The following is a 26745-nucleotide window of genomic DNA, read 5'->3' on the forward strand; positions in this document are numbered from 1 at the left end:
AGGTAACAAACTACTATCTCCTCAAATATTCAGCTCTAGATATTGAGTTGTAGTCTCTTGCTAACACAATGAAGCCGGTATAAACAGAAGGCCTGATTCTCCTATCGTTTGCACCGTCTATATGTAAAATCAGAAGTCACTTCTGCTGAAGTCAACAAAGTAAAGTTGAATGTAGAACCAGTATGATAACAGGAACGTGCTCGTTATTTATGTAACAGAAGGTAATTTCTGTCAATACAGTGAACCCAATCTTTGCTTTCTTCCCTTACCAGTAGTGGGAATACTGACCTCACACCGGTAGCATTGGACATGGAAGTCACGATCTAATGCCACAATGCGTATGGTCTCCTCTTGACCCGGGGCAGGCATAATGGGCTCCTTACACACGGAACATCGCGGTGCAAATTTCCTTGAAAAGCAAAGATGGTTCCAGTCAAATGCCAAGTGCACAGCCATGTTCTTTGTATGCTACATTAGAAACTTAGAACCTACAGTGAACTGTGGCAAAACACACATATCTGCAAGCAGAGTTGCCTCCTTGAAGAGGACACATTAAGGGATGCTTATGAGTTCCTACAGAACAATGGTGGAGGCCTGAGAATCATATTCTGCTTGTCTTAATCACTTATTAAACAATCTCTCGATGATGTTGCTCATCATTGGGGTATCCAAGTGCAAGCCCCAGAGTGAGCTAGTTTCATATGCCTAATATAACACCATTTAAATCAGTGGAATTCCTCTTATGAATGAAGTTAGCAGGATTTGCCCCACCTGTCTCTGTTGAAAAATATCAATATGCTAGAAACTAGAGATGGACCAAGTAGGATGCAGCCTTAGATCCTGCCACTGCAGGATTGTTCTCTGCAGTATAATTTCCTTGGGTTTTATCCAGTCTTGTTTTAAAATCCCCAAGCATCTGGCTCCCACTACACCCACAGGATGTTAGTTTTAGCTGGGCTCAATCTGTGCGTCGCAAAGAGAACTGCTCGAGCGTATCGGACAGGTTATATCGCTCAACTACGTGATTTGCATCCACACTCTGGCAGCCACAGGTAAAACCACTTAGCCTTGCTTCCACAGTTATTCATTGGGTGTGTGCAAAAATACAGGTGCAAATGCTGTGAATGCAAATTCTCCCCACAGTAGAAAGCCGCCCTTCTGAAAACCTACCCCTCAGAACATACACTGGCTAATAACTAAGAAGCTTAGAATTAGGGTCAATGGGAAACCTTATGGCAAGTGCCAGAATATGAAGAGATCAAAGATTCTTCTCTTGTAAAATATCGAGGAACCAGTGACTCTGCCACCCAGCCTTTTAGACAAACTACCCTAGAATTAACTCAATTAAAAAACATCTTAGCTGTAGTAGGAGTAAAAAAAAGCATTCATTTCGCTGGCAGCAGATGCAAGGCGTTTTGTTAGATTGCAGCTTCGCAGACATGAATTAAACAGCACCTTTGCTGATTGCTCCGAAAGTGAATTTAAATGGATCATGATATGACCGTAGCTGTAATGACAGTTAATAATGTGGGGATTCCGGCACTTTCTTGTGCAATTCAGCTACAACGGGCTGCTTAAAAATGCTTGAATGTTTCTCTATCTAGGTCACCAGAGGCAAAACAGCATGGGCCATTTTTTCTCTCGAGAGACTTAGAAATGACTCCCACTGAATTCAGTGGAAGCTGTATGTGTTTCCTACGGCAGCATCTAGCCAATCACGTCTTGCAGGTGGATTTCACATTCTCTATTTGCTCCTCACCTTTCAGGATAAGAACCCCAATAGCAGTTTCAAACGGCCAATAGATCTGGTTGGAATTCCTTTTTAAATCTTGACAGGTTTCAGAGGAACAGCCGTGTTAGTCTGTATTCGCAAAAAGAAAAGGAGTACTTGTGGCACCTTAGAGACTAACCAATTTATTTGAGCATGAGCTTTCGTGAGCTACAGCTCACTTCATCAGATGTTTACCGTGGAAACTGCAGCAGACTTTATATACACACAGAAATCATGAAACAATACCTCCTCCCACCCCACTGTCCTGCTGGTAATAGCTTATCTAAAGTGATCAACAGGTGGGACATTTCCAGCACAAATCCAGGTTTTCTCACCCTCCACCCCCCCACACAAATTCACTCTCCTGCTGGTGCTAGCCCATCCAAAGTGACAACTCTTTACATAATCAAGTCGGGCTATTTCCTGCATAGATCAAGGTTTTCTCACATCCCCCCCACCCCCATACACACACAAACTCACTCTCCTGCTGGTAATAGCTCATCCAAACTGACCATTCTCCAGGTTTAAATCCAAGTTAAACCAGAACATCTGGGGGGGGGGGTAGGAAAAAACAAGAGGAAACAGGCTACCTTGCATAATGACTTAGCCACTCCCAGTCTCTATTTAAGCCTAAATTAATAGTATCCAATTTGCAAATGAATTCCAATTCAGCAGTTTCTCGCTGGAGTCTGGATTTGAAGTTTTTTTGTTTTAAGATAGCGACCTTCATGTCTGTGATTGCGTGACCAGAGAGATTGAAGTGTTCTCCGACTGGTTTATGAATGTTATAATTCTTGACATCTGATTTGTGTCCATTTATTCTTTTACGTAGAGACTGTCCAGTTTGACCAATGTACATGGCAGAGGGGCATTGCTGGCACATGATGGCATAGATCACATTGGTGGATGTGCAGGTGAACGAGCCTCTGATAGTGTGGCTGATGTTATTAGGCCCTGTGATGGTGTCCCCTGAATAGATATGTGGGCACAATTGGCAACGGGCTTTGTTGCAAGGATAAGTTCCTGGGTTAGTGGTTCTGTTGTGTGGTATGTGGTTGTTGGTGAGTATTTGCTTCAGGTTGCGGGGCTGTCTGTAGGCAAGGACTGGCCTGTCTCCCAAGACTTGTGAGAGTGTTGGGTCATCCTTTAGGATAGGTTGTAGATCCTTAATAATGCGTTGGAGGGGTTTTAGTTGGGGGCTGAAGGTGACGGCTAGTGGCGTTCTGTTATTTTCTTTGTTAGGCCTGTCCTGTAGTAGGTAACTTCTGGGAACTCTTCTGGCTCTATCAATCTGTTTCTTTACTTCTGCAGGTGGGTATTGTAGTTGTAAGAAAGCTTGACAGAGATCTTGTAGGTGTTTGTCTCTGTCTGAGGGGTTGGAGCAAATGCGGTTGTATCGCAGAGCTTGGCTGTAGACGATGGATCGTGTGGTGTGGTCAGGGTGAAAGCTGGAGGCATGCAGGTAGGAATAGCGGTCAGTAGGTTTACGGTATAGGGTGGTGTTTATGTGGCCATTGTTTATTAGCACTGTAGTGTCCAGGAAGTGGATCTCTTGTGTGGACTGGACCAGGCTGAGGTTGGTGGTGGGATGGAAATTGTTGAAATCATGGTGGAATTCCTCAAGGGCTTCTTTTCCATGGGTCCAGATGATGAAGATGTCATCAATATAGCGCAAGTAGAGTAGGGGCTTTAGGGGACGAGAGCTGAGGAAGCGTTGTTCTAAATCAGCCATAAAAATGTTGGCATACTGTGGGGCCATGCGGGTACCCATAGCAGTGCCGCTGATCTGAAGGTATACATTGTCCCCAAATGTGAAATAGTATGGAGTGGAAATCTATCAACTGCATGAAGAAACTTGTACAGATACAGACAGACATCATCTTCCTTTCCAAATGCAAACAGATGGACATCGTACCAAAAGGACTGAAGGTCAAAAATCCATTACAATCTACATACCACACAGACTATGCTGACAGCTTGTGCCTCACGCTCTCAAAGAAACTGCGGAATCACCTGATCAAGATCCTCTACAGCAAACAGGGAAAGATTAAGAATGAGCTCTCAAAAATGGATACTCTCATAAAGAACCAACCTTCCACACAAACTTCCTCGTGGCTGGATTTTACTAAAACTAGACAAGCCATTTACAACGCACACTTTGCTTCTCTACAAAAGAAAAAAGACACTAAACTTTCTAAACTACTACATGCTACAAGGGGCCACAGCAATGGTTCCCTCACCCCACCTAGCAATATTGTTAACCTATCCAACTATACTCTCAGCCCAGCAGAAGCAGCTGTTCTATCTCGGGGCCTCTCCTTCTGCCCCTCCACCCCCACGAACATGATACAGTTCTGTGGTGACCTAGAATCCTATTTTCGACGTCTCCGTCTCAAGGAATATTTCCAAAATACCTCTGAACAACATACTAATCCACAGAGGTCTCCCTGCCAACACTACAGAAAGAGGGATTCTAGATGGACTCCTCCTGAAGGTCGAAACAGCAGACTGGACTTCTACATAGAGTGCTTCCGCCGACGTGCACGGGCTGAAATTGTGGAAAAGCAGCATCACTTGCCCCATAACCTCAGCCATGCGGAACGCAATGCCATCCACAGCCTCAGAAACAACTCTGACATCATAATCAAAAAGGCTGACAAAGGAGGTGCTGTTGTCATCATGAATAGGTCGGAATATGAACAAGAGGCTGCTCGGCAGCTCTCCAACACGAGTTTCTACAAGCCATTACCCTATGATCCCACTGAGAGTTACCAAAAGCAACTACAGCATTTGCTCAAGAAACTTCCTGAAAAAGCACAAGATCAAATCCGCACAGACACACCCCTGGAACCCCGACCTGGGATATTCTATCTACTACCCAAGATCCATAAACCTGGAAATCCTGGGCGCCCCATCATCTCAGGCATTGGCACCCTGACAGCAGGATTGTCTGGCTATGTAGACTCCCTCCTCAGGCCCTACGCTACCGGCACTCCCAGCTACCTTCGAGACACCACTGACTTCCTGAGGAAACTTCAATCCATCGGTGATCTTCCTGATAACACCATCCTGGCTACTATGGATGTAGAAGCCCTCTACACCAACATTCCACACAAAGATGGACTACAAGCCGTCAAGAACACTATCCCCGATAATGTCACGGCTAACCTGGTGGCTGAACTTTGTGACTTTGTCCTTACCCATAACTATTTCACATTTGGGGACAATGTATACCTTCAGATCAGCGGCACTGCTATGGGTACCCGCATGGCCCCACAGTATGCCAACATTTTTATGGCTGATTTAGAACAACGCTTCCTCAGCTCTCGTCCCCTAAAGCCCCTACTCTACTTGCGCTATATTGATGACATCTTCATCATCTGGACCCATGGAAAAGAAGCCCTTGAGGAATTCCACCATGATTTCAACAATTTCCATCCCACCACCAACCTCAGCCTGGTCCAGTCCACACAAGAGATCCACTTCCTGGACACTACAGTGCTAATAAACAATGGCCACATAAACACCACCCTATACCGTAAACCTACTGACCGCTATTCCTACCTGCATGCCTCCAGCTTTCACCCTGACCACACCACACGATCCATCGTCTACAGCCAAGCTCTGCGATACAACCGCATTTGCTCCAACCCCTCAGACAGAGACAAACACCTACAAGATCTCTGTCAAGCTTTCTTACAACTACAATACCCACCTGCAGAAGTAAAGAAACAGATTGATAGAGCCAGAAGAGTTCCCAGAAGTTACCTACTACAGGACAGGCCTAACAAAGAAAATAACAGAACGCCACTAGCCGTCACCTTCAGCCCCCAACTAAAACCCCTCCAACGCATTATTAAGGATCTACAACCTATCCTAAAGGATGACCCAACACTCTCACAAGTCTTGGGAGACAGGCCAGTCCTTGCCTACAGACAGCCCCGCAACCTGAAGCAAATACTCACCAACAACCACATACCACACAACAGAACCACTAACCCAGGAACTTATCCTTGCAACAAAGCCCGTTGCCAATTGTGCCCACATATCTATTCAGGGGACACCATCACAGGGCCTAATAACATCAGCCACACTATCAGAGGCTCGTTCACCTGCACATCCACCAATGTGATCTATGCCATCATGTGCCAGCAATGCCCCTCTGCCATGTACATTGGTCAAACTGGACAGTCTCTACGTAAAAGAATAAATGGACACAAATCAGATGTCAAGAATTATAACATTCATAAACCAGTCGGAGAACACTTCAATCTCTCTGGTCACGCAATCACAGACATGAAGGTCGCTATCTTAAAACAAAAAAACTTCAAATCCAGACTCCAGCGAGAAACTGCTGAATTGGAATTCATTTGCAAATTGGATACTATTAATTTAGGCTTAAATAGAGACTGGGAGTGGCTAAGTCATTATGCAAGGTAGCCTGTTTCCTCTTGTTTTTTCCTACCCCCCCCCCCCCCCAGATGTTCTGGTTTAACTTGGATTTAAACCTGGAGAATGGTCAGTTTGGATGAGCTATTACCAGCAGGAGAGTGAGTTTGTGTGTGTATGGGGGTGGGGGGGATGTGAGAAAACCTTGATCTATGCAGGAAATAGCCCGACTTGATTATGTAAAGAGTTGTCACTTTGGATGGGCTAGCACCAGCAGGAGAGTGAATTTGTGTGGGGGGGTGGAGGGTGAGAAAACCTGGATTTGTGCTGGAAATGTCCCACCTGTTGATCACTTTAGATAAGCTATTACCAGCAGGACAGTGGGGTGGGAGGAGGTATTGTTTCATGATTTCTGTGTGTATATAAAGTCTGCTGCAGTTTCCACGGTAAACATCTGATGAAGTGAGCTGTAGCTCACGAAAGCTCATGCTCAAATAAATTGGTTAGTCTCTAAGGTGCCACAAGTACTCCTTTTCTTTTTAAATCTTTTTCACTAAAAAAACTGATTTTTTTCCCCCTAAAAAAAAAACTTTCACTAATTTTCTTTTTGACCACAAAGTGAAAAACAAACACAATTTTTGTTTTTCTCTCCTTCCAGGCGGCGCTTACCTCAAGCAGCTCCCAGAAACAGCAGCATGTGCCTCCTCCGGCCCTATGTGGAGGCGCGGCCAGGAGGGTCAGCATGCTGCCCTGTTTGCAGGCACCGCCCCTGCAGCTCCCATTGGCTGCGGTTCCCAGCCAATGGGAGCTGCAGGGGCGACACTTGGGGTGGGGCAGCATGCGAAGCCCCCTGGCTGCCCCTATGCGTAGGAGCCAGAGGGGGGTCATGCCGCTGCTTCCAGGAGACGTGTGGAGTGGGGCAAGACCCTGACCCCGTTCCCTGGCTGGAGCAGGGCAAGCCCTAGACCCTGCTTTCCGGCGGGAGCTCGAGGGCTGGATTAAAATGTTGGAGGGCTAGATGTGGCCCTCGGGCCATAGTTTGCCCACCCCTGCTGTAGGGTGATACAGGGAGGTAAAATTAAACAAAGAGAAACTGAGAACAATGGATACATTTTCTTAATAATTAGACACAGTAGGCTGTGGAGCAGTAACCCAAGAGAAGCGATGGAAGTTTCATTACTTGCATCAGCTAAAACTGGGTGAAAGAACTGCTGAATATACTTCTGGATACAGACTTTGTACTGGTTGTAGATGGACTCAGTAGCCCAGCTAGGTCTTCTGCAATCCCCTGGATCTTCTCCCAGCCTTGTACCCAACCAGCTCAGGTCGTTTCCTATGCTGTCTATTCTCAGAGAGTGAAATTCACCCATGGGTTGAGGAGCAGTATGAGGCTGAGGCACCATTTAACCCTCCAAGCCGGAAGGTACTTAGTTCTTCCTAAAGGATGCCAATCCCTCTCAAGGAAGAGGAACATCCCGCATATATCGACCCGTGGCACGTAAGTGCCACCGCCTTGGCTTTCTGCTGGCCCTCTGTGCAAGGGTGAATTTCACCCTCTGGGCCCTGCCTCTGGATTCTTGCTGAGATGCACACAGAGGGAGAGGGAACACACAGCGGCCTTTGCAGCTGCCAATTACACAGCTGTGTCTCAGCTTCAGGGAGCCTTCCTGTCAGATTTCAGAGTAGCAGCCGTGTCAGTCTGTATCTGCAAAAAGAACAGGAGTACTTGTGGCACCTTAGAGACGAACAAATTTATTTGAGCATAAGCTTTTGTGAGCTACAGCTCACTTCATCGGATGCACAGAATGGAACATAGAGTAAGAAATATATACACACACGGTGGCAAATTGCCGGCACTACTATGATGGGTCTCAGGCTCTCTCTTCTTGCGGGGGCTGGTTCAGGGCACCATTTCTTGCCCCTAAACTGGGGTATTAACTGCCCCACTAGTGTCCTAGAGGAGGGGAGTGGAGAGGGAGGGACCCGGGCCCACCATCTACTCCAGGTCCCAGCCCAGGGGCCCTAGGGATAGCGGCAAACCACTAGAACTAGTGGTTCCTTCCCCTGGGCTACTTCCCTCTCCTGCCCTTCAGCTTGTGGGGCTTCCTGCCCTGCCTCTGCACAAACCAGGTGTCACTTTACCTAGGGCCTTGGTCTTCTTAGCCCACCGCAGCACTTCTCCAAACTTTCCTCTGCTTCCCTCCAAACTGCTCTCTGCTCCAACGGCAATCCACTCTGCTTCGACTCCTCCAAACTGCCCTCTGCTCCAGCACCAACCCGCTCTGCTTCGACTCCTCCAAACTGCTCTCTGCTCCAACACCAACCCGCTCTGCTTCAACTCCTCCAAACTGCTCTCTGCTCCACCGCCAACCCGCTCTGCTTCAACTCCTCCAAACTGCTCTCTGCTCCAGCACTAACCCGCTCTGCTTCGACTCCTCCAAACTGCTCTCTGCTCCACCGCCAACCCGCTCTGCTTCGACTCCTCCAAACTGCTCTCTGCTCCACCGCCAACCCACTCTGCTTCTACTCCTCCAAACTGCTCTCTGCTCCACCGCCAATCTGCTCTGCTTCGACTCCTCCAAACTGCTCTCTGCTCCAGCACCAACCCACTCTGCTTCGACTCCTCCAAACTGCTCTCTGCTCAAACGCGAACCCACTCTGCTTCAACTCCTCCAAACTGCTCTCTGCTCCACCACCAATCCGCTCTGCTTCGACTCCTCCAAACTGCTCTCTGCTCCACCGCCAACCCCCTCTGCTTCGACTCCTCCAAACTGCTCTCTGCTCCACCGCCAATCCGCTCTGCTTCGACTCCTCCAAACTGCTCTCTGCTCCACCGCCAATCCGCTCTGCTTCGACTCCTCCAAACTGCTCTCTGCTCCACCGCCAATCCGCTCTGCTTCGACTCCTCCAAACTGCTCTCTGCTCCACCGCCAATCCGCTCTGCTTCGACTCCTCCAAACTGCTCTCTGCTCCAGCACCAACCCGCTCTGCTTCGACTCCTCCAAACTGCTCTCTGCTCCAGCACCAACCCACTCTGCTTCGACTCCTCCAAACTGCCCTCTGCTCCAACGCCAACCCACTCTGCTTCAACTCCTCCAAACTGCTCTCTGCTCCAGCACCAACCCACTCTGCTTCGACTCCTCCAAACTGCTCTCTGCTCCAGCACCAACCCGCTCTGCTTCGACTCCTCCAAACTGCTCTCTGCTCCAGCACCAACCCACTCTGCTTCGACTCCTCCAAACTGCCCTCTGCTCCAACGCCAACCCACTCTGCTTCAACTCCTCCAAACTGCTCTCTGCTCCAGCACCAACCCACTCTGCTTCGACTCCTCTAAACTGCTCTCTGCTCCAGCACCAACCCACTCTGCTTCGACTCCTCCAAACTGCTCTCTGCTCCAGCACCAACCCACTCTGCTTCGACTCCTCCAAACTGCCCTCTGCTCCAACGCCAACCCACTCTGCTTCAACTCCTCCAAACTGCTCTCTGCTCCAGCACCAACCCACTCTGCTTCGACTCCTCTAAACTGCTCTCTGCTCCAGCACCAACCTGCTCTGCTTCGACTCCTCCAAACTGCTCTCTGCTCCAGCACCAACCCACTCTGCTTCAACTCCTTCTCCTGTCTGATTGGAGCAGGGGGGTTTTATCAGGTGACTGGCTTCAGGTGCTCTAATTGGCTTCAGGTGCTTTAATTAATCTATAGCAAATTTTCTTCCCTCTACAGGGAATAAGGCTCCTTCTAACACTCTCTTGCTACTCTCTGGCCATGCTGTATCACAGTACATACAGATAAGTTGGAAGTTGCCATACAAACTGTGAGAGGCTAATTGGTTAAGATGAGCTATTATCAGCAGGAGAAAAAGAACTTTTGTAGTGATAATCAAGATGGCCCATTTAGACAGTTGACAACAAGAAGGTGGGAGGATACTTAACATGGGGAAATAGATTCAATATGTGTAACGACCCAGCCACTCCAAGTCTCCATTCAAACCCAAGTTAATGGGATCTAGTTTGCATAGCTGAGCTTGAATTAATATGCAAACGAGATACCAGTAACTTGGGTTTGAATAGAGACTGGGAGTGGCTGGGTCATTACACCTATTGAATCTATTTCCTTTAGCTAAGTATCCTCACACCTTCTTGTCAACTGTCTAAATGGGCCATCTTGATTATCACTACAAAAGTTTTTTTTCTCCTGCTGATAATAGCTCATCTTAACTAATTAGCCTCTCACTGTTTGTATGGTAACTTATCGGTATGTATATCTATCTATCTTACTCTATGTTCCATTCTATGCATCCGATGAAGTGGGCTGTAGCCCACGAAAGCTTATGCTCTAATAAATTTGTTAGTCTCTAGTTAAGGTGCCACAAGTCCTTCTGTTCTTTTTTCTGTCAGAGTTTAACCTTCTCCCGCATGGCGGCTGCAATTCCTTTTGTCAGGTAAGTCTGCTGCTCTGAGCTCCCAGGCCCACACACTGATGTCATGAGTCTAATTAAGTCTGCCCCCTTAGAAATTAAAAGATAAGTGCTTGAGATATAAACCCACATTAGTCAGTATTGATTTCCTCTTTTAATTGAGGGGTGTACCGTGCCTGTCTCTTCCAAGCTGGGGAAACATTTGTGCTTTGATTATATCTACTGATCTGTCTTTCTCAGATCAGCTGTGATAAGGGGAGGGGTGGGGGGAGCGACAGAAGCTACCTCCTGTCATGGATTGCAGTGCACTTTAAATAGATATTTTACTACAAATTATTATTAGGAATGTTTTCCTAGCTCCTTTAAAGGCTAACTAGCAGATGGAAACAGAGGAGGCAGGAAACCCCGCTGTGCTCTGAGGGCTATTAGCAGGGTACTGAGCACAGGGTGAGAACCTTGGCTTCAAGGCAATAGCTAAGTGGCGGTAGGAGGCCAGGTGGGGGGGGTGAGGGGGGAGGGGAGGAGGAAGGATAGGGAAGCGCAGGGGTGCAGCAAGGAACATGAAATACCTACATCATGCAGTCCGCACATAGGGCAGGTGGGGAACATAATCTGTTAAAAAAGATCTGTGAGCACTGAGACAACCCTCGCCGGCAGGGAGACGGATGTAAGACAAATCCACACAACTACCCCCAGTCAATTAAGCTGGAATGCCAGAGGGTGTGCCTGCCGGCTCCCTGGCCTCCGGGGAATCTCAGGAAGAATTTACAGCAGGTCAGGAGCCTGCCTAGGTAACATGAGAAGAGATTGTAGGCCTCCAGGGCCAGGAAAAGCCAACAAGAGCAGCCTGGGCCATACTTGTGGAAATCCTCGATGCAGTGAATGTTCCCACCGGCATCCACAGTGAAGGGGATGCCATCCAGGCTGCGGTGGCACATCACACAGGTGAAGCAGTGGGGGTGGTAGGCTTTCCCCGTGGCTCGCAGGATCCTCTCCATGATGGGTTTGGCACAGACGCTGCACTGCTCCAGTGTGTTCTGTAAGCAAAAAAAAAAAAACAACTGGCGTGAGTATCAGTTCAGACATTGGCCCAGGCTGGGACTGCAGCTGGTCTGCAAGGAAACGTGAGGCCCTTTCGTTTCACCCGTTCGCTGCGAGCGGGGTATAGCCAGCTGTCAGTTCCGGACCAGCTCGGAATCCAGCCCGGCTGCTGCCAACACCAACACCAGGCAGCCCGGTCACTGGGGAGAACTGCAGGGTCCCATCTGCAGCCAGCCACCCCAGCAGAGAACCCTGCTTAGGATTCACTGCAGGCGGACCCTGGCTTTTCTCTTCTGTGAGGGATGCTAGCACAGACCCTGGGAGGAGACAACCCAGTAAATGCATCCCCTCAGTACTGCAATACAGGCAGCACAAGGGACGGGGATTCAGGAGCACATAACCAGCTAGGTGAGCCGAGTGCTTATTTTGAGTCAGAGTTTAAGGCCAGAAGGCACCGCCAGGTCATCTAGTCTGACTTCCCGTGTCTCACACCCAGCACCCGCACACTAAACCCAATAACTGGAATTAGACCAAAGCATAACAGCTCACAGGAGACTTGACTATGATGTGCCACAGGCAGAGAATAGGAGGGTCCGAGACTCACCAGTTCTTGAGGATCCCGCAAAGGCAGGAAAATGCGTAAGTGATATATACCCAGATGATCCTGACAAGTGACCCGCACCCACATGCTGCAGAGGAAGATGAACACCCCCAAGGTCACTGCCAGTCTGACCCGGGGGAAAATTCCTTCCCAACCCCACACAGTTCCACCCTGAGTATGTGAGAAAGAACCAACCTGAGAGAGAGAACGCAGGGTGTCACCTCAGATCCCTGGCCCACCCCATCCAATGTCCCATCTCCAGCTGTGGCCATCTCTGATGCTTCAGAGGAAGGAGACCAAAAAAATCTCCCAGAATACACTGGGGGACAAAAATCCCTTCCTGACCCCTGCAGGTGACGAGCGGAAGCCCTGAAGCATGAGCTTTAAGGAACATGAGACGTAAAGCCCCAGGGTTGCCCTTTACTGTCACAAGCAACCCCGTCATACAACCACACCCATACATTTACCCTCTCTCTTAAAATTCATTAAGTTTTCTGTTTGTTCCAGAACCTCACCCCTCTTAGAAACCTTCTTCTAGTTTCCAGCCTGAATTTGCTCATGGCCAGTTTATACCATTTGTTCTTGTGCAGCATGGTCCTTTAGTTTAGATAGCTCTTCACCCCCTTGGTGTTTACACCCTAGGGCAGAGGTTCTCAAATGGTGGGCCGCAAGCTCCGTGCAGGTGGTCTGCGGATAGTTCCCTCCAAGGTGCGCGCCTGGACGGCCGCACATGAGGGAATGAAGGGCCACCCACCTAATTAGTGGAGCCACGCAGGCGTGGCTCCACTAATTAGGTGCCTGGACCCTGGAGAAGATGCACATAAAAGGTGAGGTGGTGGCCTTGGGGGGAACAGGGGTAGGTGGGAGGGAGCAGTGGGGTGACAAGAGGGGGTGGGGGGAATTTGGGACGGGCAGGGCCGGAGGAGGGGCCTAGTGCGTTTATGTAGGTTCATCTTTCTTGAACATGGCTGTCCAAAACTGGACATAGTATTCTAGATGAGGTCTTACCAGAGCCTGGTACAATGGCATTAATACCACTCTATCTTTACTGGAAATGCCTCACCGAGTACATTCTAGGATCGCATTGCCCTTGTCACAGCCACATCCTACTCGTCTGAGGATCAACCTCCATCTTCAGTGCAGGCCCTTGCACTTTGTACTACTGAATTTCATGCCATTCTGACATGCCAGTCTTCAAGGTCATCCAGATCTTCCTACATAATATTTCTATCCACTTCTGTATTGACGATGCCTCCCCAACGTTGTATCATCAGCAAATTTCATTAGCAAACCCCTACTTTTTTGTGAAAAGAGCATTAATAAAAACATTGAATAAGATTGGCCCCAAGACCAATCCTTGAACTCCACCAGAGATCCAGAGAGTTCGCCTTTACACACAACCTGTTGCCTTCTCCCCTTTAGCCAGTTCCTTTACCCACCTTACAATTCTTGTACGAATTCCCAGGCCATAATTTTCCATGTGGTACCATCCCAAATTTGTCTTCTGCCCCAGTCATTTCAGTTCAGATGGCTCTAAATAACCGTATTAAAGGCTGTGCGTCACCTGTCTTGGTTTACTTGCGGCACCTTAGAGACTAACCAATTTATTTGAGCATAAGCTTTCGTGAGCTACAGCTCACTTCATCGGATGCATACTGTGGAAAGTGTAGAAGGTCTTTTTATATACACACAAAGCATGAAAAAATACCTCCTCCCACCCCACTCTCCTGCTGGTAATAGCTTATCTCTGAAACCTGTCTTGGTTTGTAGATTTTATGTATTGAACCAGATGCATGGTTGAGAGCACTGAAGCTATAAAGTGCTTTTCATTTCAAGGAGGCTCAGCTGAAAGATTCATCTCCCCCCCTCCCCGCAAGCATGTTATGTAAACACCGATATAAATCAGCTTCTAATGACTGTTTGTGCCAGGCGCGTCAGCCCTCTCAACGGTGGCTTGCATGACTACAGTATGTGAAACTTGCCTTTGCAAACCGAACACCTGAAATATGCATTCCACACAGACAGATGCAAATGCTGAATCTGTGAAGAAGCTCGGATGGTTTATTTTGCTGGAGTTTGGGACAGAATTCCACTTGCTAACCTTGCTGGAACTGTTTTGAGTTATCAAATAAGAGCCATATGTTCACATCTTGGATGGTGAAGCACAGATGCAGGGAGGTCTGTGATCTTTGGGATAAACAGAAAAGAAAGAAAAGAGAAAAAATCCAACAGAAAGAGAATTATAAAACCCCACAGATCAATATTTTCATGTTGACCAACACCACATGGAGCCTACAGACTTCCTCCTGCATTCCTTGTGCACCCAAAACTCCCAGTGGAAACTGCCAGCTGAAAGACTGCCCTGTTATTGCTTGTCTGAGCCAAGAATGTCAATGGGCAAGCCCCTTCTCCTTACACATAGTGCAGAAGTACGCATGAAGGACATGAATCACCAAAGACTTCAAAGAGGTCAGGCCTATACTGCAACGTACGTCACTGGACATTGCTTCCTGGGCGGCAATTGACTGGTAAGACACACACAGAGATACATCCTGCAACTCGCTTTTCCTGCAATGCCCAGAAGAGCCACAGGATTATTTTTGGAAGAGTCAGTATGATACATCCTGGATTTCAACCGATTGTGAGAACTGCCTACTTGTGCTGTGAAAAGGACTCGGTCTGACCTGGGGGCTCGTTCCTGGCAGGATTTAGCTTCAGGTACTGGATACTTGTAATAACGGAGGTGGAAGAATTGTTCCTGGGCTTTTTGTTTGTTTTCTATCATCATCATGATGACAGTGACTGATGTACCAGAGAGAACAAGGCCTTACATAAACAGATAATGTGTAGGCATCCGATGAAGTGAGCTTTAGCTCACGAAAGCTCATGCTCAAATAAATTGGTTAGTCTCTAAGGTGCCACAAGTACTCCATTTTCCTTTTTAGATAATGTTACTGCAGCATTTGCTCCGTTCCCTATATTTACAACAGGGAATGCTACAATCCTGCCAGTTGAGGAACATTATGCAACTAGCTAAGGAATTTTCCTGGGTAACTGCCTAATAGTTGGGCTTGGCCACTATATGTATCACTAACTTGTTATCTGGTTGTTACTGTTTTTCTTATGGCCTCATTCAAAATACTTCCCATTCCATATGCTTTATTAAAAAAGGAAACTCTGGAGAGGCATGGGATATGTGGGATCAGGCTTTGGTTTAGCAGAAGCTGACGGTTCCCTACTGAAATTCACTCATAAGGAGTAAAATGAAGCAATTAGCTGGGGCTGGATAGAGGAAACAAATTCCTCAGTAACAGAAGTGAGCAAACTTGAAGATGACAATAACAATACCTGGCTTTTATATCTCATTTTCCATCAGTAGATCTCAAGGCTTTTTATAAATGAGACTGACATCTTGTCACAAAGCATCTACTCCCAAGGCAGCGGAAGAGCACACAATTAGTATTTGTAACTTTACTGCTAAAGGGCCCACACAGAAATAAAATAAAACAAAGTAAATAAAAATAAAAGCACAACCCAGTCATTTCGTGATTCCCCTTTTATTGATTTCTTGTAACCAATATTTTAACCGAAATAGATAGATATGTCAGGCATGACCCATTTTCACTTTAAACAGTCCATGTCATGGAGCCATAGAATGATAAAAACAGCAAAACAGAACAGGAACTTCCTGAAGTGAATTGCAACTGAATAGAGCAATAGTGAGTAAATGGAATGCCTGCTTGCGAACACTAGCGGGAGCATGACACAGGAGGGATGTGAACAAGCCACCCCACAAGCAGCTCTAAACAGAAAATGGGGCTGTCGGCATGGAGCTATGTGCAGGAGTGGGGTCTTTCGTATTATTATTTTTATCATGGCAGCACCAGTGGTCCAGTCTGGAGCGAGACTCCATTGTGCTGGGTGCTGTACAGACACGTAGGATGATACAATTCTTGCCGTGAAGAGTTCACCATCTAAAGTCCCAATGCTACAAGGACTTTGGTGCATACCTAATACTTTTAGAGAGCTCTGTCTAGAGGCTGCAGCCACAGGCCAGATCTAATTCCTATTTATAGATCTGAAGGCCATGAGGGACCCTGGTGACAATTTAATCTGACTTTCTGCAGCACACGGGCCTTAGTGAAGTTTGACTGGGAGCCCAAGCCAGCAAATAAACATGCTGTTGCCACTGGATGGTGCTTCCCTAGTCTGCATGCCTTCTGCCCGCCAACCTCAGCTCCGTTACAGTTCAGTCACCTCCTGATGTTGACGCATCTGAGTGAGACAAGCATTTTAATTTCCCTTCTGTTGATTAATCCCTTCCACACTTGAAAATTAATCCTAGGGGATTTAGTCCTCTTATCCTTCCAATTCCATACCGGTGAGAAAAACAAAGTTGTTAATTTCAGACTCCAACTCACCCTCCCTCTCTGGGAATATGTTTGCTTAAGAGGATTTCCCTGTTAGATCCTTGGCTCACCACTCCTCTTCAAGGCGTCACCAGAAGATGCAAGAGAGAGTCCGCCCTCAGCTCTCAGGCCTCCAGAGAGTCAACCAAGCGGAAGAACACAACAGAACCCTGCTAAGGAGGATAAGGAGCTTTCCCTCCGGTTGGCTTTGGGCTTTGGAAGATACTGTGAGCACTCTGCTTTGTCCGAGTACACTGTATATTCCAAAAGACTTTTTGACTATGGGCAAAGCCTAACTGATTTTCTACTTTGGCATTTTGGTTCACGTTAAGTCAGGAGACAGACATTGATGTGTTGGATTCCCTCCTCTTTAATACGAGGATCAGTGTAAAGGGTGGAGAGTTTTGATTTCTACCTTTTTTTAAAAAAAACTTCCTTTTTGTTTAACCATAAATTAATCCGATGAAGTGAGCTGTAGCTCACGAAAGCTTATGCTCAAATAAATTGGTTAGTCTCTAAGGTGCCACAAATCCTCCTTTTCTTTTTGCGAATACAGACTAACACGGCTGCTACTCTGAAACCTATACATTAACTTAAATACCAAACCAAAAAGTTGTTTTGAACCGAAATGGGAACTTTTTTGGTTAGAAACTGTCAAAACCGACAGCAATTTTGAAACTTTTCTCTCAATGTTTTTTCAAAATGGGCAATTCATTGAAACCGGTCCTTTCCTGCAAGCATTTTTCGTTTCAACAACACTCCTCCTCCCCAACCTCCCCACCAAAAAAACATTTAGTTCAAAAATTCCCAACCACCTCTCATTGGGAGGACATTCCACATGCCAACGGCAAGGAGCAGACAGCCAGCCGCACGCAGGTGTGTGCATGTAACTCCCTATATGCACATCTGAGCCCTTGACACCTTTAATATCACTAAAAGACTTGTGCATCCTTTGAACTGGAGCTCTCTCCCTCCCTCCACACTGACTGTTATGCCAGGGCCAGGCATGGGGACGTGACACACCACAGAGACCTGTGGACTGGTCCTGGCTGACTCACCAACATTCAGCCCAGGTCTACTCCACAGCCTTCTGTAGCCTCGTTGTGTTGGACAGAGGAGTGTTGGGGTGTGATCCCTGACCCTAGCACAGACACAGCTATACCAGCAAGCCTGTGCTTTTCCTAGGATGGCTCATTCGCTCGGGGGGGGGCTGGAATAAGCTGTAATGGCAAAGGGCAGTTTCCCTGGTGTATGTTGTTCCTACACTAGGAGTGCTTTGCTGGCCTAATAAACTGGTATAGCTATACCAGCAATGCACCTAGTATAGACATTGCCTCTGGAGGTTGCTATTTATATGTTATATTTTAAACATTCTTTTGGTCTGGGTGGTTTAACTCCCACTTGCAGAGTAATAACCATCATGGGGCTGGCGCGCGTTCCCCTCTGCAGGAACCGGCTTTCCTTGTCAGGATGAAGTTAATTGGGTTTTGTATATTTGGAACCAGAGCAGCTGCAGGTCTGTCCCCATGGCTGCCCCTACGCTGCTCCAGGCATCAACTCGTCTTTGTGCAACTCGTTGGGTGACTGGCAGCAGCTCGACTCTTCCCCCTCTCCTGTGAAACTTCACAGCAAGAAATTCCACTGCTGTGCTTATGGAATTTGTAGCCCGCATTAATAGCAAATGTGACAAGAGGAGGAATTAAGCTAGAGAGAATGTGCACAATGGCTGAGGTCACGATGAAAAATGAGTGGGTTCAGAGAAGAGCTATAAGAAGAGAGGCAAACAGGGGTGGCTAATAGGGAGTTTCAGAGGGCGTTTGGAAAGAGTGTGTGGTTCCTTCCAGTTCGGAATGGCTGTGCACCACATAACAGACATGGCCGATGAGGGAACAACCGCTGTGACCGGTCTCACCTGGTCTGTGTGTTCCTTTCTGCCAAAGGACAGAACAGAGTTCTGGTGTGGGAAGTGCACGCTGGTGAACATACTGGAGGAGACGAATGGTGTGGAAGTGCAAATTTCAACACTGCACTGCAGCTGAGGAAACAAAGATTTCTTGGACAACCAGTTTCTGAAATTGTCGCCAGAGACACCGTATGGGGAGGGACTGGTGATAAGGGAAGAGGAGAGAGTAGAAACTGAAGAAGCAGACTGATGATGTGTGACCAAGAGGGGAATTCAACCCGGCTAGAAGTCTCAAATCAATAGCAGATACTCAGTGAGTCAACTACTGAGAAACTTGTCTTTGGAGGAATGGGACAGAAAGCTACCAGGACATAGCAAATGGGCATCCTTGTGGTCTGAAGCAAGCAGCCACCAAGAGAGACTCTTCAACATCCTCAGAAGGCACGCAATCACCACCAGTAATTCTGTACTAAGAACAGTGGGCAGAATAAGGATAACAGAATAGCGCGCTATCTCCTTGCAGTAAAAGTACGCATTCTATAACTGCAAGACTGGGCAGGATTATGAAGTTGTCTGGCAAATCTCCACTTGTGATGATACACACTGGAACAAATGAGACAGAATCACATGAAACGACACAGACTATAGGGACTTAAGGGAGCTCAAGAAGAGGAAAGTCCAGGCAAACTTCCCTGAGATCTTCCCAGTTCCACGAGTGAGAGAAGGCAGAAAATACTGAAGGTGAACCACTGGCTTTGTGACTGGGGTGAATCTGAAGGTTTTGTTTTTGTGGTGCATTAAACTACATTCCAGTGGGAGAGAGGTACAAATGGGACAGCCTGCATCTCACAGGTGTGTGTGGGGTAATCTTTTCAGTTGGGAGATTAGCTGGAGCAGTCAGGAGGATGTAAAATGAGCAGTGCTAGGGGAGGGTGCTTAGAAGGCAAATGCGGTACAAACTCAAGCTCAGTGTGTCATGAACAAATTGAACTACTGTGGCACTGAATGTGAAGAAATGTTTCAGTTGCTTATATACCAATGACAGGAGTCTGTGTAACAAGCAAGAGGAATTGGAAATTCTCATTGATGAGAACAAATTTGACAGAACTGGAATTACTGAAACCTGATGGGATGATTCATGTGACTGGAATGTTAAAAATCTCTGGTTATATCCCATTTAGGAAGAACATAGTGGATAAAAGTGTAAAGTAGGCACTCTACATTAAAGATGCCACTACCTGTTTAGAGTTATTGATAACTCAGAACTGCAGGAACTTGAATGCATATGGATCAATGTGATAATTAATAAAGCCAAGGAGTGTATCTGTTACAGACCACCAAATCACACTAGAGCAAAGGATAAGTTACTCTAAGTTACTCTGTCTGTAATATATGGAAAGAAAAATTGTGTTGTTATGTGGAACTTCACTTATTGCACCCAACGTGAGCTAACTATTATGGATCTCATTATGATGGACAAAGATAAATTAATCATCAGACTGGAAGTTTGTGGTTGCCTAGAAACCAGGGATCATGACATGATTACTTTCAATATGGGTAAACAGAGAACAGTCCAGTAATATGTACACTTAGGGTTTCAAAAGGGCTAATTTCCCAAAGCTGAGTAAAATTAATTGGGAGGAAAAAAAATTTAGACAGAAACATGGAAACGAAAATTGGGAGTTCTTTAAATAGAGTTCATTTGCTGGCAAAAAAAAAAAAAATGATTCCACGATCAAGAAAGAAGACAACTTGGGCTAAATGCCCATCCCAGTGGCAAAGTGAAAGCAGCAATCAGAAATAAAACGGCATATATAACAATGAGGAAAAGAGGAAATAGCAATTGATATAAATTAGAAATGATGAAGTGTTAAAAACTGACATGGGAAGCTAAAGACATGAGGGCAAAAATATGACAACACTAAGGACAATGCGAAAGAGTTTTGTAAGTATATTAGGAACAAAAGAATTCCTAGAAACGGTATAGACACATTACTAGATGGAGATGCTAAAATAGTTAATGATACAGAAAAGTATCATTTGTTCTGTATTTGGAAAGAAGCAGGATGTTGTGCTTCTGTCACAGGATGATGATGAAGTCCATTAGTAATCAAGGAGGATGTTAAACAATATCTGCTGGTGAGAAACCTTTTTAAATAGTAGGCCTTGATAACTTACACCCAAGAGTCCTTAAAGAGCTGGCTGAGGAGATCTCTGACCCCCCTGATGTTCATTTTTAATAAATCTCAGAATACCAGGGACATTCCAAGAGTCTGGAAGATTGCTAATGCTGTGCCAATATTCAAAAAGGTGAAGTGGGACAATCTGGGTAACTATAGGTCAGTTAGCCTGACATCAATTCCAGGCAAAATAATGAAAAAGCTGACATGGAATTCAACTGATAAAGAATTAAAGGGTAGGAATATAATTAATGCCAGTCAACATGGTTTTATACAAAATAGGTCTTCTCAAACAAACCTGATTTCATTCTATGATAAGATTACAAATTTGCTTGATAAAGGTAACTGTGTAGATGTAATATACCTAGACTTTGCTAAGGTGTTTGACTTAGTATTACACAGCATTCTGATTAAAATATTTGCACTGCCCAATATCAATACAGCAAACATTAAATAGAATAAGAACTGGCTAATGGACAGATCTCAAAAAAGTGGTTATAATTAAGGAATCATCAATGAACGTGGGTGGTTTTAGTGGGGTTCTGCAGGGATCAGTATTAGGCCCAACGCTATTCAACATTTTCATCAGCGATCTGGAAGTAAACATAAATTTATGGATGACACAAAGATTGGTGAAATGGTACATAAACAATGAAGACAGAGCAAACATACTAAGCAATCTAGAACCTAGGGCCCAGTCAAATACAATGTGTTTTAATATAACCAAATTCAAAGTTATACTTCTCAAAACAAGGAATGTCGGCCACAGCCATCCTGCAGAACAGGGGACTGTATCCTGGAAAGCAGTGACACTGAAAAGGATCTAGGGGTCATAGTGGACAAACAACTCAACATGAACTCCTAGTGCCATGCTGGGGCCAAAAGGGCTAATGTGATCCTTGGATGTATAAACAGGGGAGGAGTGAGTAGGTGCAGGGTGGTGATTTTACCTCTGTATCTGGTGATGGCGAGACCGATACTGGAACACTGCGCCCAGGCCTTGTGTCCACCTTCTAAAAAGGACGTTGAAAAATTTGAGACAAGAGACACAAAAATGATTCCTGAGCTGGAGAAAATGCTTGACAGTGAGAGACTTAAAAAGACCTCAGTCTGCTTAGCTTATCAAAAAGAAGACTGAAAGGTGACTTGATGACAGCGTACAAGTAGCTTCATGGGGAGAAAACACCAGGCCCTGAAGGGATCTTTAATCTTTAAAAAGGCAGAACAAGAACCAATGGCTGGAAGCTGAAGCCAGACAAATTCAGTAGAGAAATAAGGCAGAAATTCTTAACAGTGAGGATGATCAACCATTGGAACAAACTACCAAGGGAAGGGGGGAATTCTCCATCTCCTGATGTCTTCACATCAAGAGTATAAGCTTTCGTGAGCTACAGCTCACTTCCTCAGATGCATATCGTGGAAACTGCAGCAGGCTTTATATATACACAGAGAATATGAAACAATACCTCCTCCCACCCCACTGTCCTGCTGGTAATAGCTTATCTAAAGTGATTTCCAGCACAAATCCAGGTTTTCTCACCCTCCACCCCCCCCCACAAATTCACTCTCCTGCTGGTGATAGCCCATCCAAAGTGACAACTCTTTACACAATGTGCATGACAATCAAGCTGGGCTATTTCCTGCACAAATCCAGGTTCTCACATCCCCCCCACCCCCATACACACACAAACTCACTCATTGATTGTCATGCACATTGTGTAAAGAGTTGTCACTTTGGATGGGCTATCACCAGCAGGAGAGTGAATTTGTGTGGGGGGGTGGAGGGTGAGAAAACCTGGATTTGTGCTGGAAATCACTTTAGATAAGCTATTACCAGCAGGACAGTGGGGTGGGAGGAGGTATTGTTTCATATTCTCTGTGTATATATAAAGCCTGCTGCAGTTTCCACGGTATGCATCTGAGGAAGTGAGCTGTAGCTCACGAAAGCTCATGCTCTAATAAATTGGTTAGTCTCTAAGGTGCCACAAGTCCTCCTTTTCTTTTTGCGAATACAGACTAACACGGCTGTTACTCTGAAACACATCAAGAGTGAATCTCTTTCTGGAAGAGGTCCTTTACTCAACATAAATTACTGAGCTCAAGACTAGGGTAACTGGATGAAGCTTAAGGGCTTGTGGTATAGGAGGTCTGACTAGATGGTCTAGCCTTACACTATATTAACTCTACGATTCAAGGATTTAAAACATACCATGCAGTGAGAGAAATATGGAGCTTAATCTCCTTCGTTTATGGAAAAGAAGGTTAAGAGATGACTTGGTTATAGTCTGCAAGTACCTACGTGGGAAAAAGAGATCTGATAGAACTCTGATAGAGTTCTTTGATCCTTCCAGCAAAGTCATAACAACGTCCAGTGGCTGCAAACTGAAGCTAGACAAACTCAAACCGAAATGAAGCCATGACACACATTTTCAATAGGAAGGTAATTAACCATTGGAACAACTCACCAAGGGAGACGGTCACTTGAAATGTTTTAAATCAAGACTGGGTCTCTCTAAAACATTCGCTGTAGCTCCAACAAGCTTTTGGTCTTGATATAGGAATTACTGGGTGAATTTCTACAGCCTGTGTTATGCACAAGGTCAGACGAGATGATCACAGTGGTTCCTTCAAGCTTTGAAATCTATGAGCAGCCTAAGGTTTGTAATTTCCTGATTGGAGGTCTGGATTTTGCATCCTGAATGTGGTGGTGCTGATGAGAAGGGTTTTTTGCATATATATTTGTTGTTTTTCTGCAGGAGGAAACAAAGGGCGAGAAAAGGGGGAAAACACCCAAAACTATTTATCGTGCACAGGTTCCTTGCTCTGCAGACCTAGTTAAAGCTATAACATTCAGAACTTTGTTGTTTTAAACCTTTACTATTTTCAAATGTAGCAAACCATGTACTTGCTCACTAAAGTTGATGACAGGGGACTGGGAGCCAGGACTCCTGGGTTTTATTCCTGCTTCTGCCACTGATTTGCTATGACAACAGGAGCAAGTCACGTTCACACTGTGTGCCCTGTTTAGCCATGTAAAATGGCTGTAATAAGACTTGCCTGAATCAATGAGGTGAGGTGAGGTTTGATGTGTGTTTGTAAAGCGCTCTGGCTGTCAAAGTCACTGCATGTGTGCAAAGTATTATTAATGCTAAAAATTGCGCTGTAAAACTAAAGTAATCACACCCTTATTAAAAGCCAGTGAGAATTTGGCCTCTGATTTCAAACAAACTGACAGGGTGACAAACTGGAGGTTTTACAGTTCAACATATTTTGAGTCATTGTTTCAATTTACAGTGGTATTTAAATTGGTAATTTTCAATTTAAATTGGTATTTTCATATTGGGAAAATGCCCTTTTTTAACTCATTGGTAACTTCCAAAGAGTGACAACATTAAAAAAAAAAGGCCTGTGGAATACCTTTGAGAATTAAAAATACTAATTAAATAGATAATGCTAGAGTGAGCTGATCTATTAAAAACATCTTTAACAACGATTTAATGAAAGAGACATCAAATACTTGTCAGGAATTCCTGTTTCTTTATAATCACCTCTTAGCAAATCTCTTTCTGATATTGTTTCATGTTAAAAACTGGTCTGGGTATTAACAAAATTAGTATTGTAGGTCCTACAAAAATCCAAAGCTGTGCAAGGTTTAAACTGGTCATGTGGCTCACACTTCCTTTTAAAACAGCTTCTAACACAGTGAGCCAAATACTCTGCTGGCATGGCTACAGTGAAGCCAACTGAGTTACACCAGGAATACATCTGGCTGAGTGGGTTTCTGGCTGGCCCGCAGGAACAAGTTTTAAGACTGCTGAAGAGGTGAGCATCAATAAGGAACACCAGAGGAGACAATGCTGCCTTGGCAGAGGGATTGTTTCCATCACTGATTTCTTTGATTCTAGGAGTTCATGAGTTTACGGCCGGATTGTTGGCTCGAGTTCAAATCCATGACATGGGAATACACAGCCGGGCGCAAGGTGCGCTGACTTTCAGAGATGTCTAATTTTAAGGAAATCCCCCAAAATTCCGAAGATAGTCTGTTAAAAGCTCCCACACTCTGGAGCGCTGGCAAGAACCTAGGACTTCATTCCTTGGCCCTAGTCCAGTCTCCATAGATCAACAACTCTTGCACATGATAGGGGTCACTATCCACTGACTTGTGTTTACAGTGAAGTCATCTCCTGGCTTTGTAGATTTCATCTGGGTCTCCCTGTTTATTTTTATTTTTATTACAGCAAAGCGTCCTTAACCTCTAAAATGACGAGAGTATATATTCGCATTTCTCCTCAATGACAGAAAGGCTATTTCACTGAGTCAAACACTTTCCTGTTATAATTACCTGCAGCAGCTCCTCAGAGCCCCAGTCATGGATCCTGGCTCTACTCTTTTAGACATTGTACAAACACAGAACAAGGATGGTCCCCGCCAAAATTTGCATTATTGGCACTGGAAACATGTAAAGCAGATTTTGCACCACTAAATAAATGTGATCCCCCTAAACACAGCATGTCTGACCCTGCAATGCCACTGTGGGAGTTTTGTCTGAGTAAAGACTGAAGGATCTGTCCCATTGTGAGTAGCTTCTACACAGACAGCAGAATTATGTGCAGATGAGAGATGGTGAAAACAAGTGAGCAGGACTTGTCTCGTGAGTGGACTCCTGCCGAGATGCAATTGTGGGCAACCCAGAGATTCTTCTCCAGAGGCATTGGTTTATATTTACAAACCTGGTGAGCGACTATTGTGAGAGCAACTGGAGAGGCATTTCAAACTGCAGTTTAAACTGATTAGGGTTCTTTGAAAACAAAACAAACATTCTGTATAGCAAATTCTTATGCTAAAACTCAAGTCAAATCAAACCACATGCCATTAACATAAAAGGAAAGAGATGTTACAGGAGGCTGGAAAATTTTTTGTTTTGGCAGAAAACATAATTCTCAGAACCTTTAATAAACCCGAGCAGTGCTGTAATTCACCCTTGCTGCTTTGGCACAGCTGCTCATCACTGGCAGACCAGAGAGACTAGAAACTGGTAAAATCTGGGAGCTATAAAAGGAAAAAAACCCAAATTTCCATTCGATCTTCCTGTTTGATGGTTTTGATGTAAAAGACTGGCATTGTCACAGAAAGGTCACCATGACCATAACAGCTAAAATTAACTAGAAAAAGGAAAAAACATTGGGTGTGTCATTTAATGTTTGTTTATTGCACATGAACAAGGCCTGGATGCATGTTTCCCCCCTTTCTTGGTATCTTTACATTACAACTGCCGCTCTTGTCTACCCTGTTTTTCCTGGAAGACTCTGGATGACTGGAGAATTTATGACAGCAGAAATACTAAGAAAGTGAAATCGGATAGATTTAAGAGGAAAGCGAACGGTAGTATAGTGGAGCGGCTGCCCCACTCCAGTAAAGAGGGGTTAAAAGCAGCCCTGGAGAGGGCTGTGGCTGGGAACAGGTAGGATGATTGGGGAAGCAGCCACAGCTGTGGCCAGCTCAATTAGGGCCCAGATGGTCCTGATAAGAGGGCTGTGGGCCAGAAGCTGGAGGAGTCTCACTGGGAAGGGCTGCCTGCCTGGGAGCAGGGTATCTGAAGCAGAGCAGTGCTGGGGAAGGGCAGAGGGAGCTGGGGAGCTCCAGCCTGGTAAACGCCCAGGCTGAGGCCTTGTTAAAGGCCCCAAAAGGTACTGAGGCTGCTGAGGGGTAGCCTGAGGATAGGCAAAGGCAGCAGGTCCCACCCCCTTGCCAATGATGAGTGGCCATTATACTGCAGTCTGCCTCAGTGAGCGGGGGCTGGATGATGACTGGCAGTAATCACGGAGGCAAGGTAGGTATAGAGGGTGGGGGTTCTCCTGGGAGGGGAGACCCAGAGTGTTGGGGCCCTGCCAGGGGGCAGAACCCCGAGGAAGAGGACAACAGGGTCCGGGAGGGACACAGGCCAGCGGCAGGTGAGACATAGGCCTGCAGAGGGCGCTCCGAAGGCTGGAAGGCGCTAATTCCCAAGACGACCAGCAGGAGGCGCTGTGCCGGTGA

General features: G+C 45.8%; 1 protein-coding gene across 8 annotated transcripts in view; it reads right to left on the bottom strand.

Moving 5' to 3' along the window:
* LPP (LIM domain containing preferred translocation partner in lipoma) overlaps nucleotides 1-26745 on the bottom strand; it is a 449897-nt gene that overhangs the window by 17038 nt on the left and 406114 nt on the right. For 7 of the 8 annotated variants that reach the window (XM_073359049.1, XM_073359053.1, XM_073359054.1 and 4 more), the window contains 2 exons: nucleotides 11434-11612; nucleotides 289-409 (listed from right to left, as the gene is read on the bottom strand). In XM_073359049.1, the coding sequence (XP_073215150.1) occupies nucleotides 289-409; nucleotides 11434-11612 (300 nt within the window). Of the gene's footprint in view, nucleotides 1-288; nucleotides 410-11433; nucleotides 11613-23180; nucleotides 23460-26745 lie in introns of those variants that run through there. The other variant, XM_073359055.1, reaches the window with a different exon arrangement.

Source organism: Lepidochelys kempii, chromosome 9, assembly GCF_965140265.1.
Source record: "Lepidochelys kempii isolate rLepKem1 chromosome 9, rLepKem1.hap2, whole genome shotgun sequence".
NCBI lineage: Eukaryota > Metazoa > Chordata > Testudines > Cheloniidae > Lepidochelys > Lepidochelys kempii.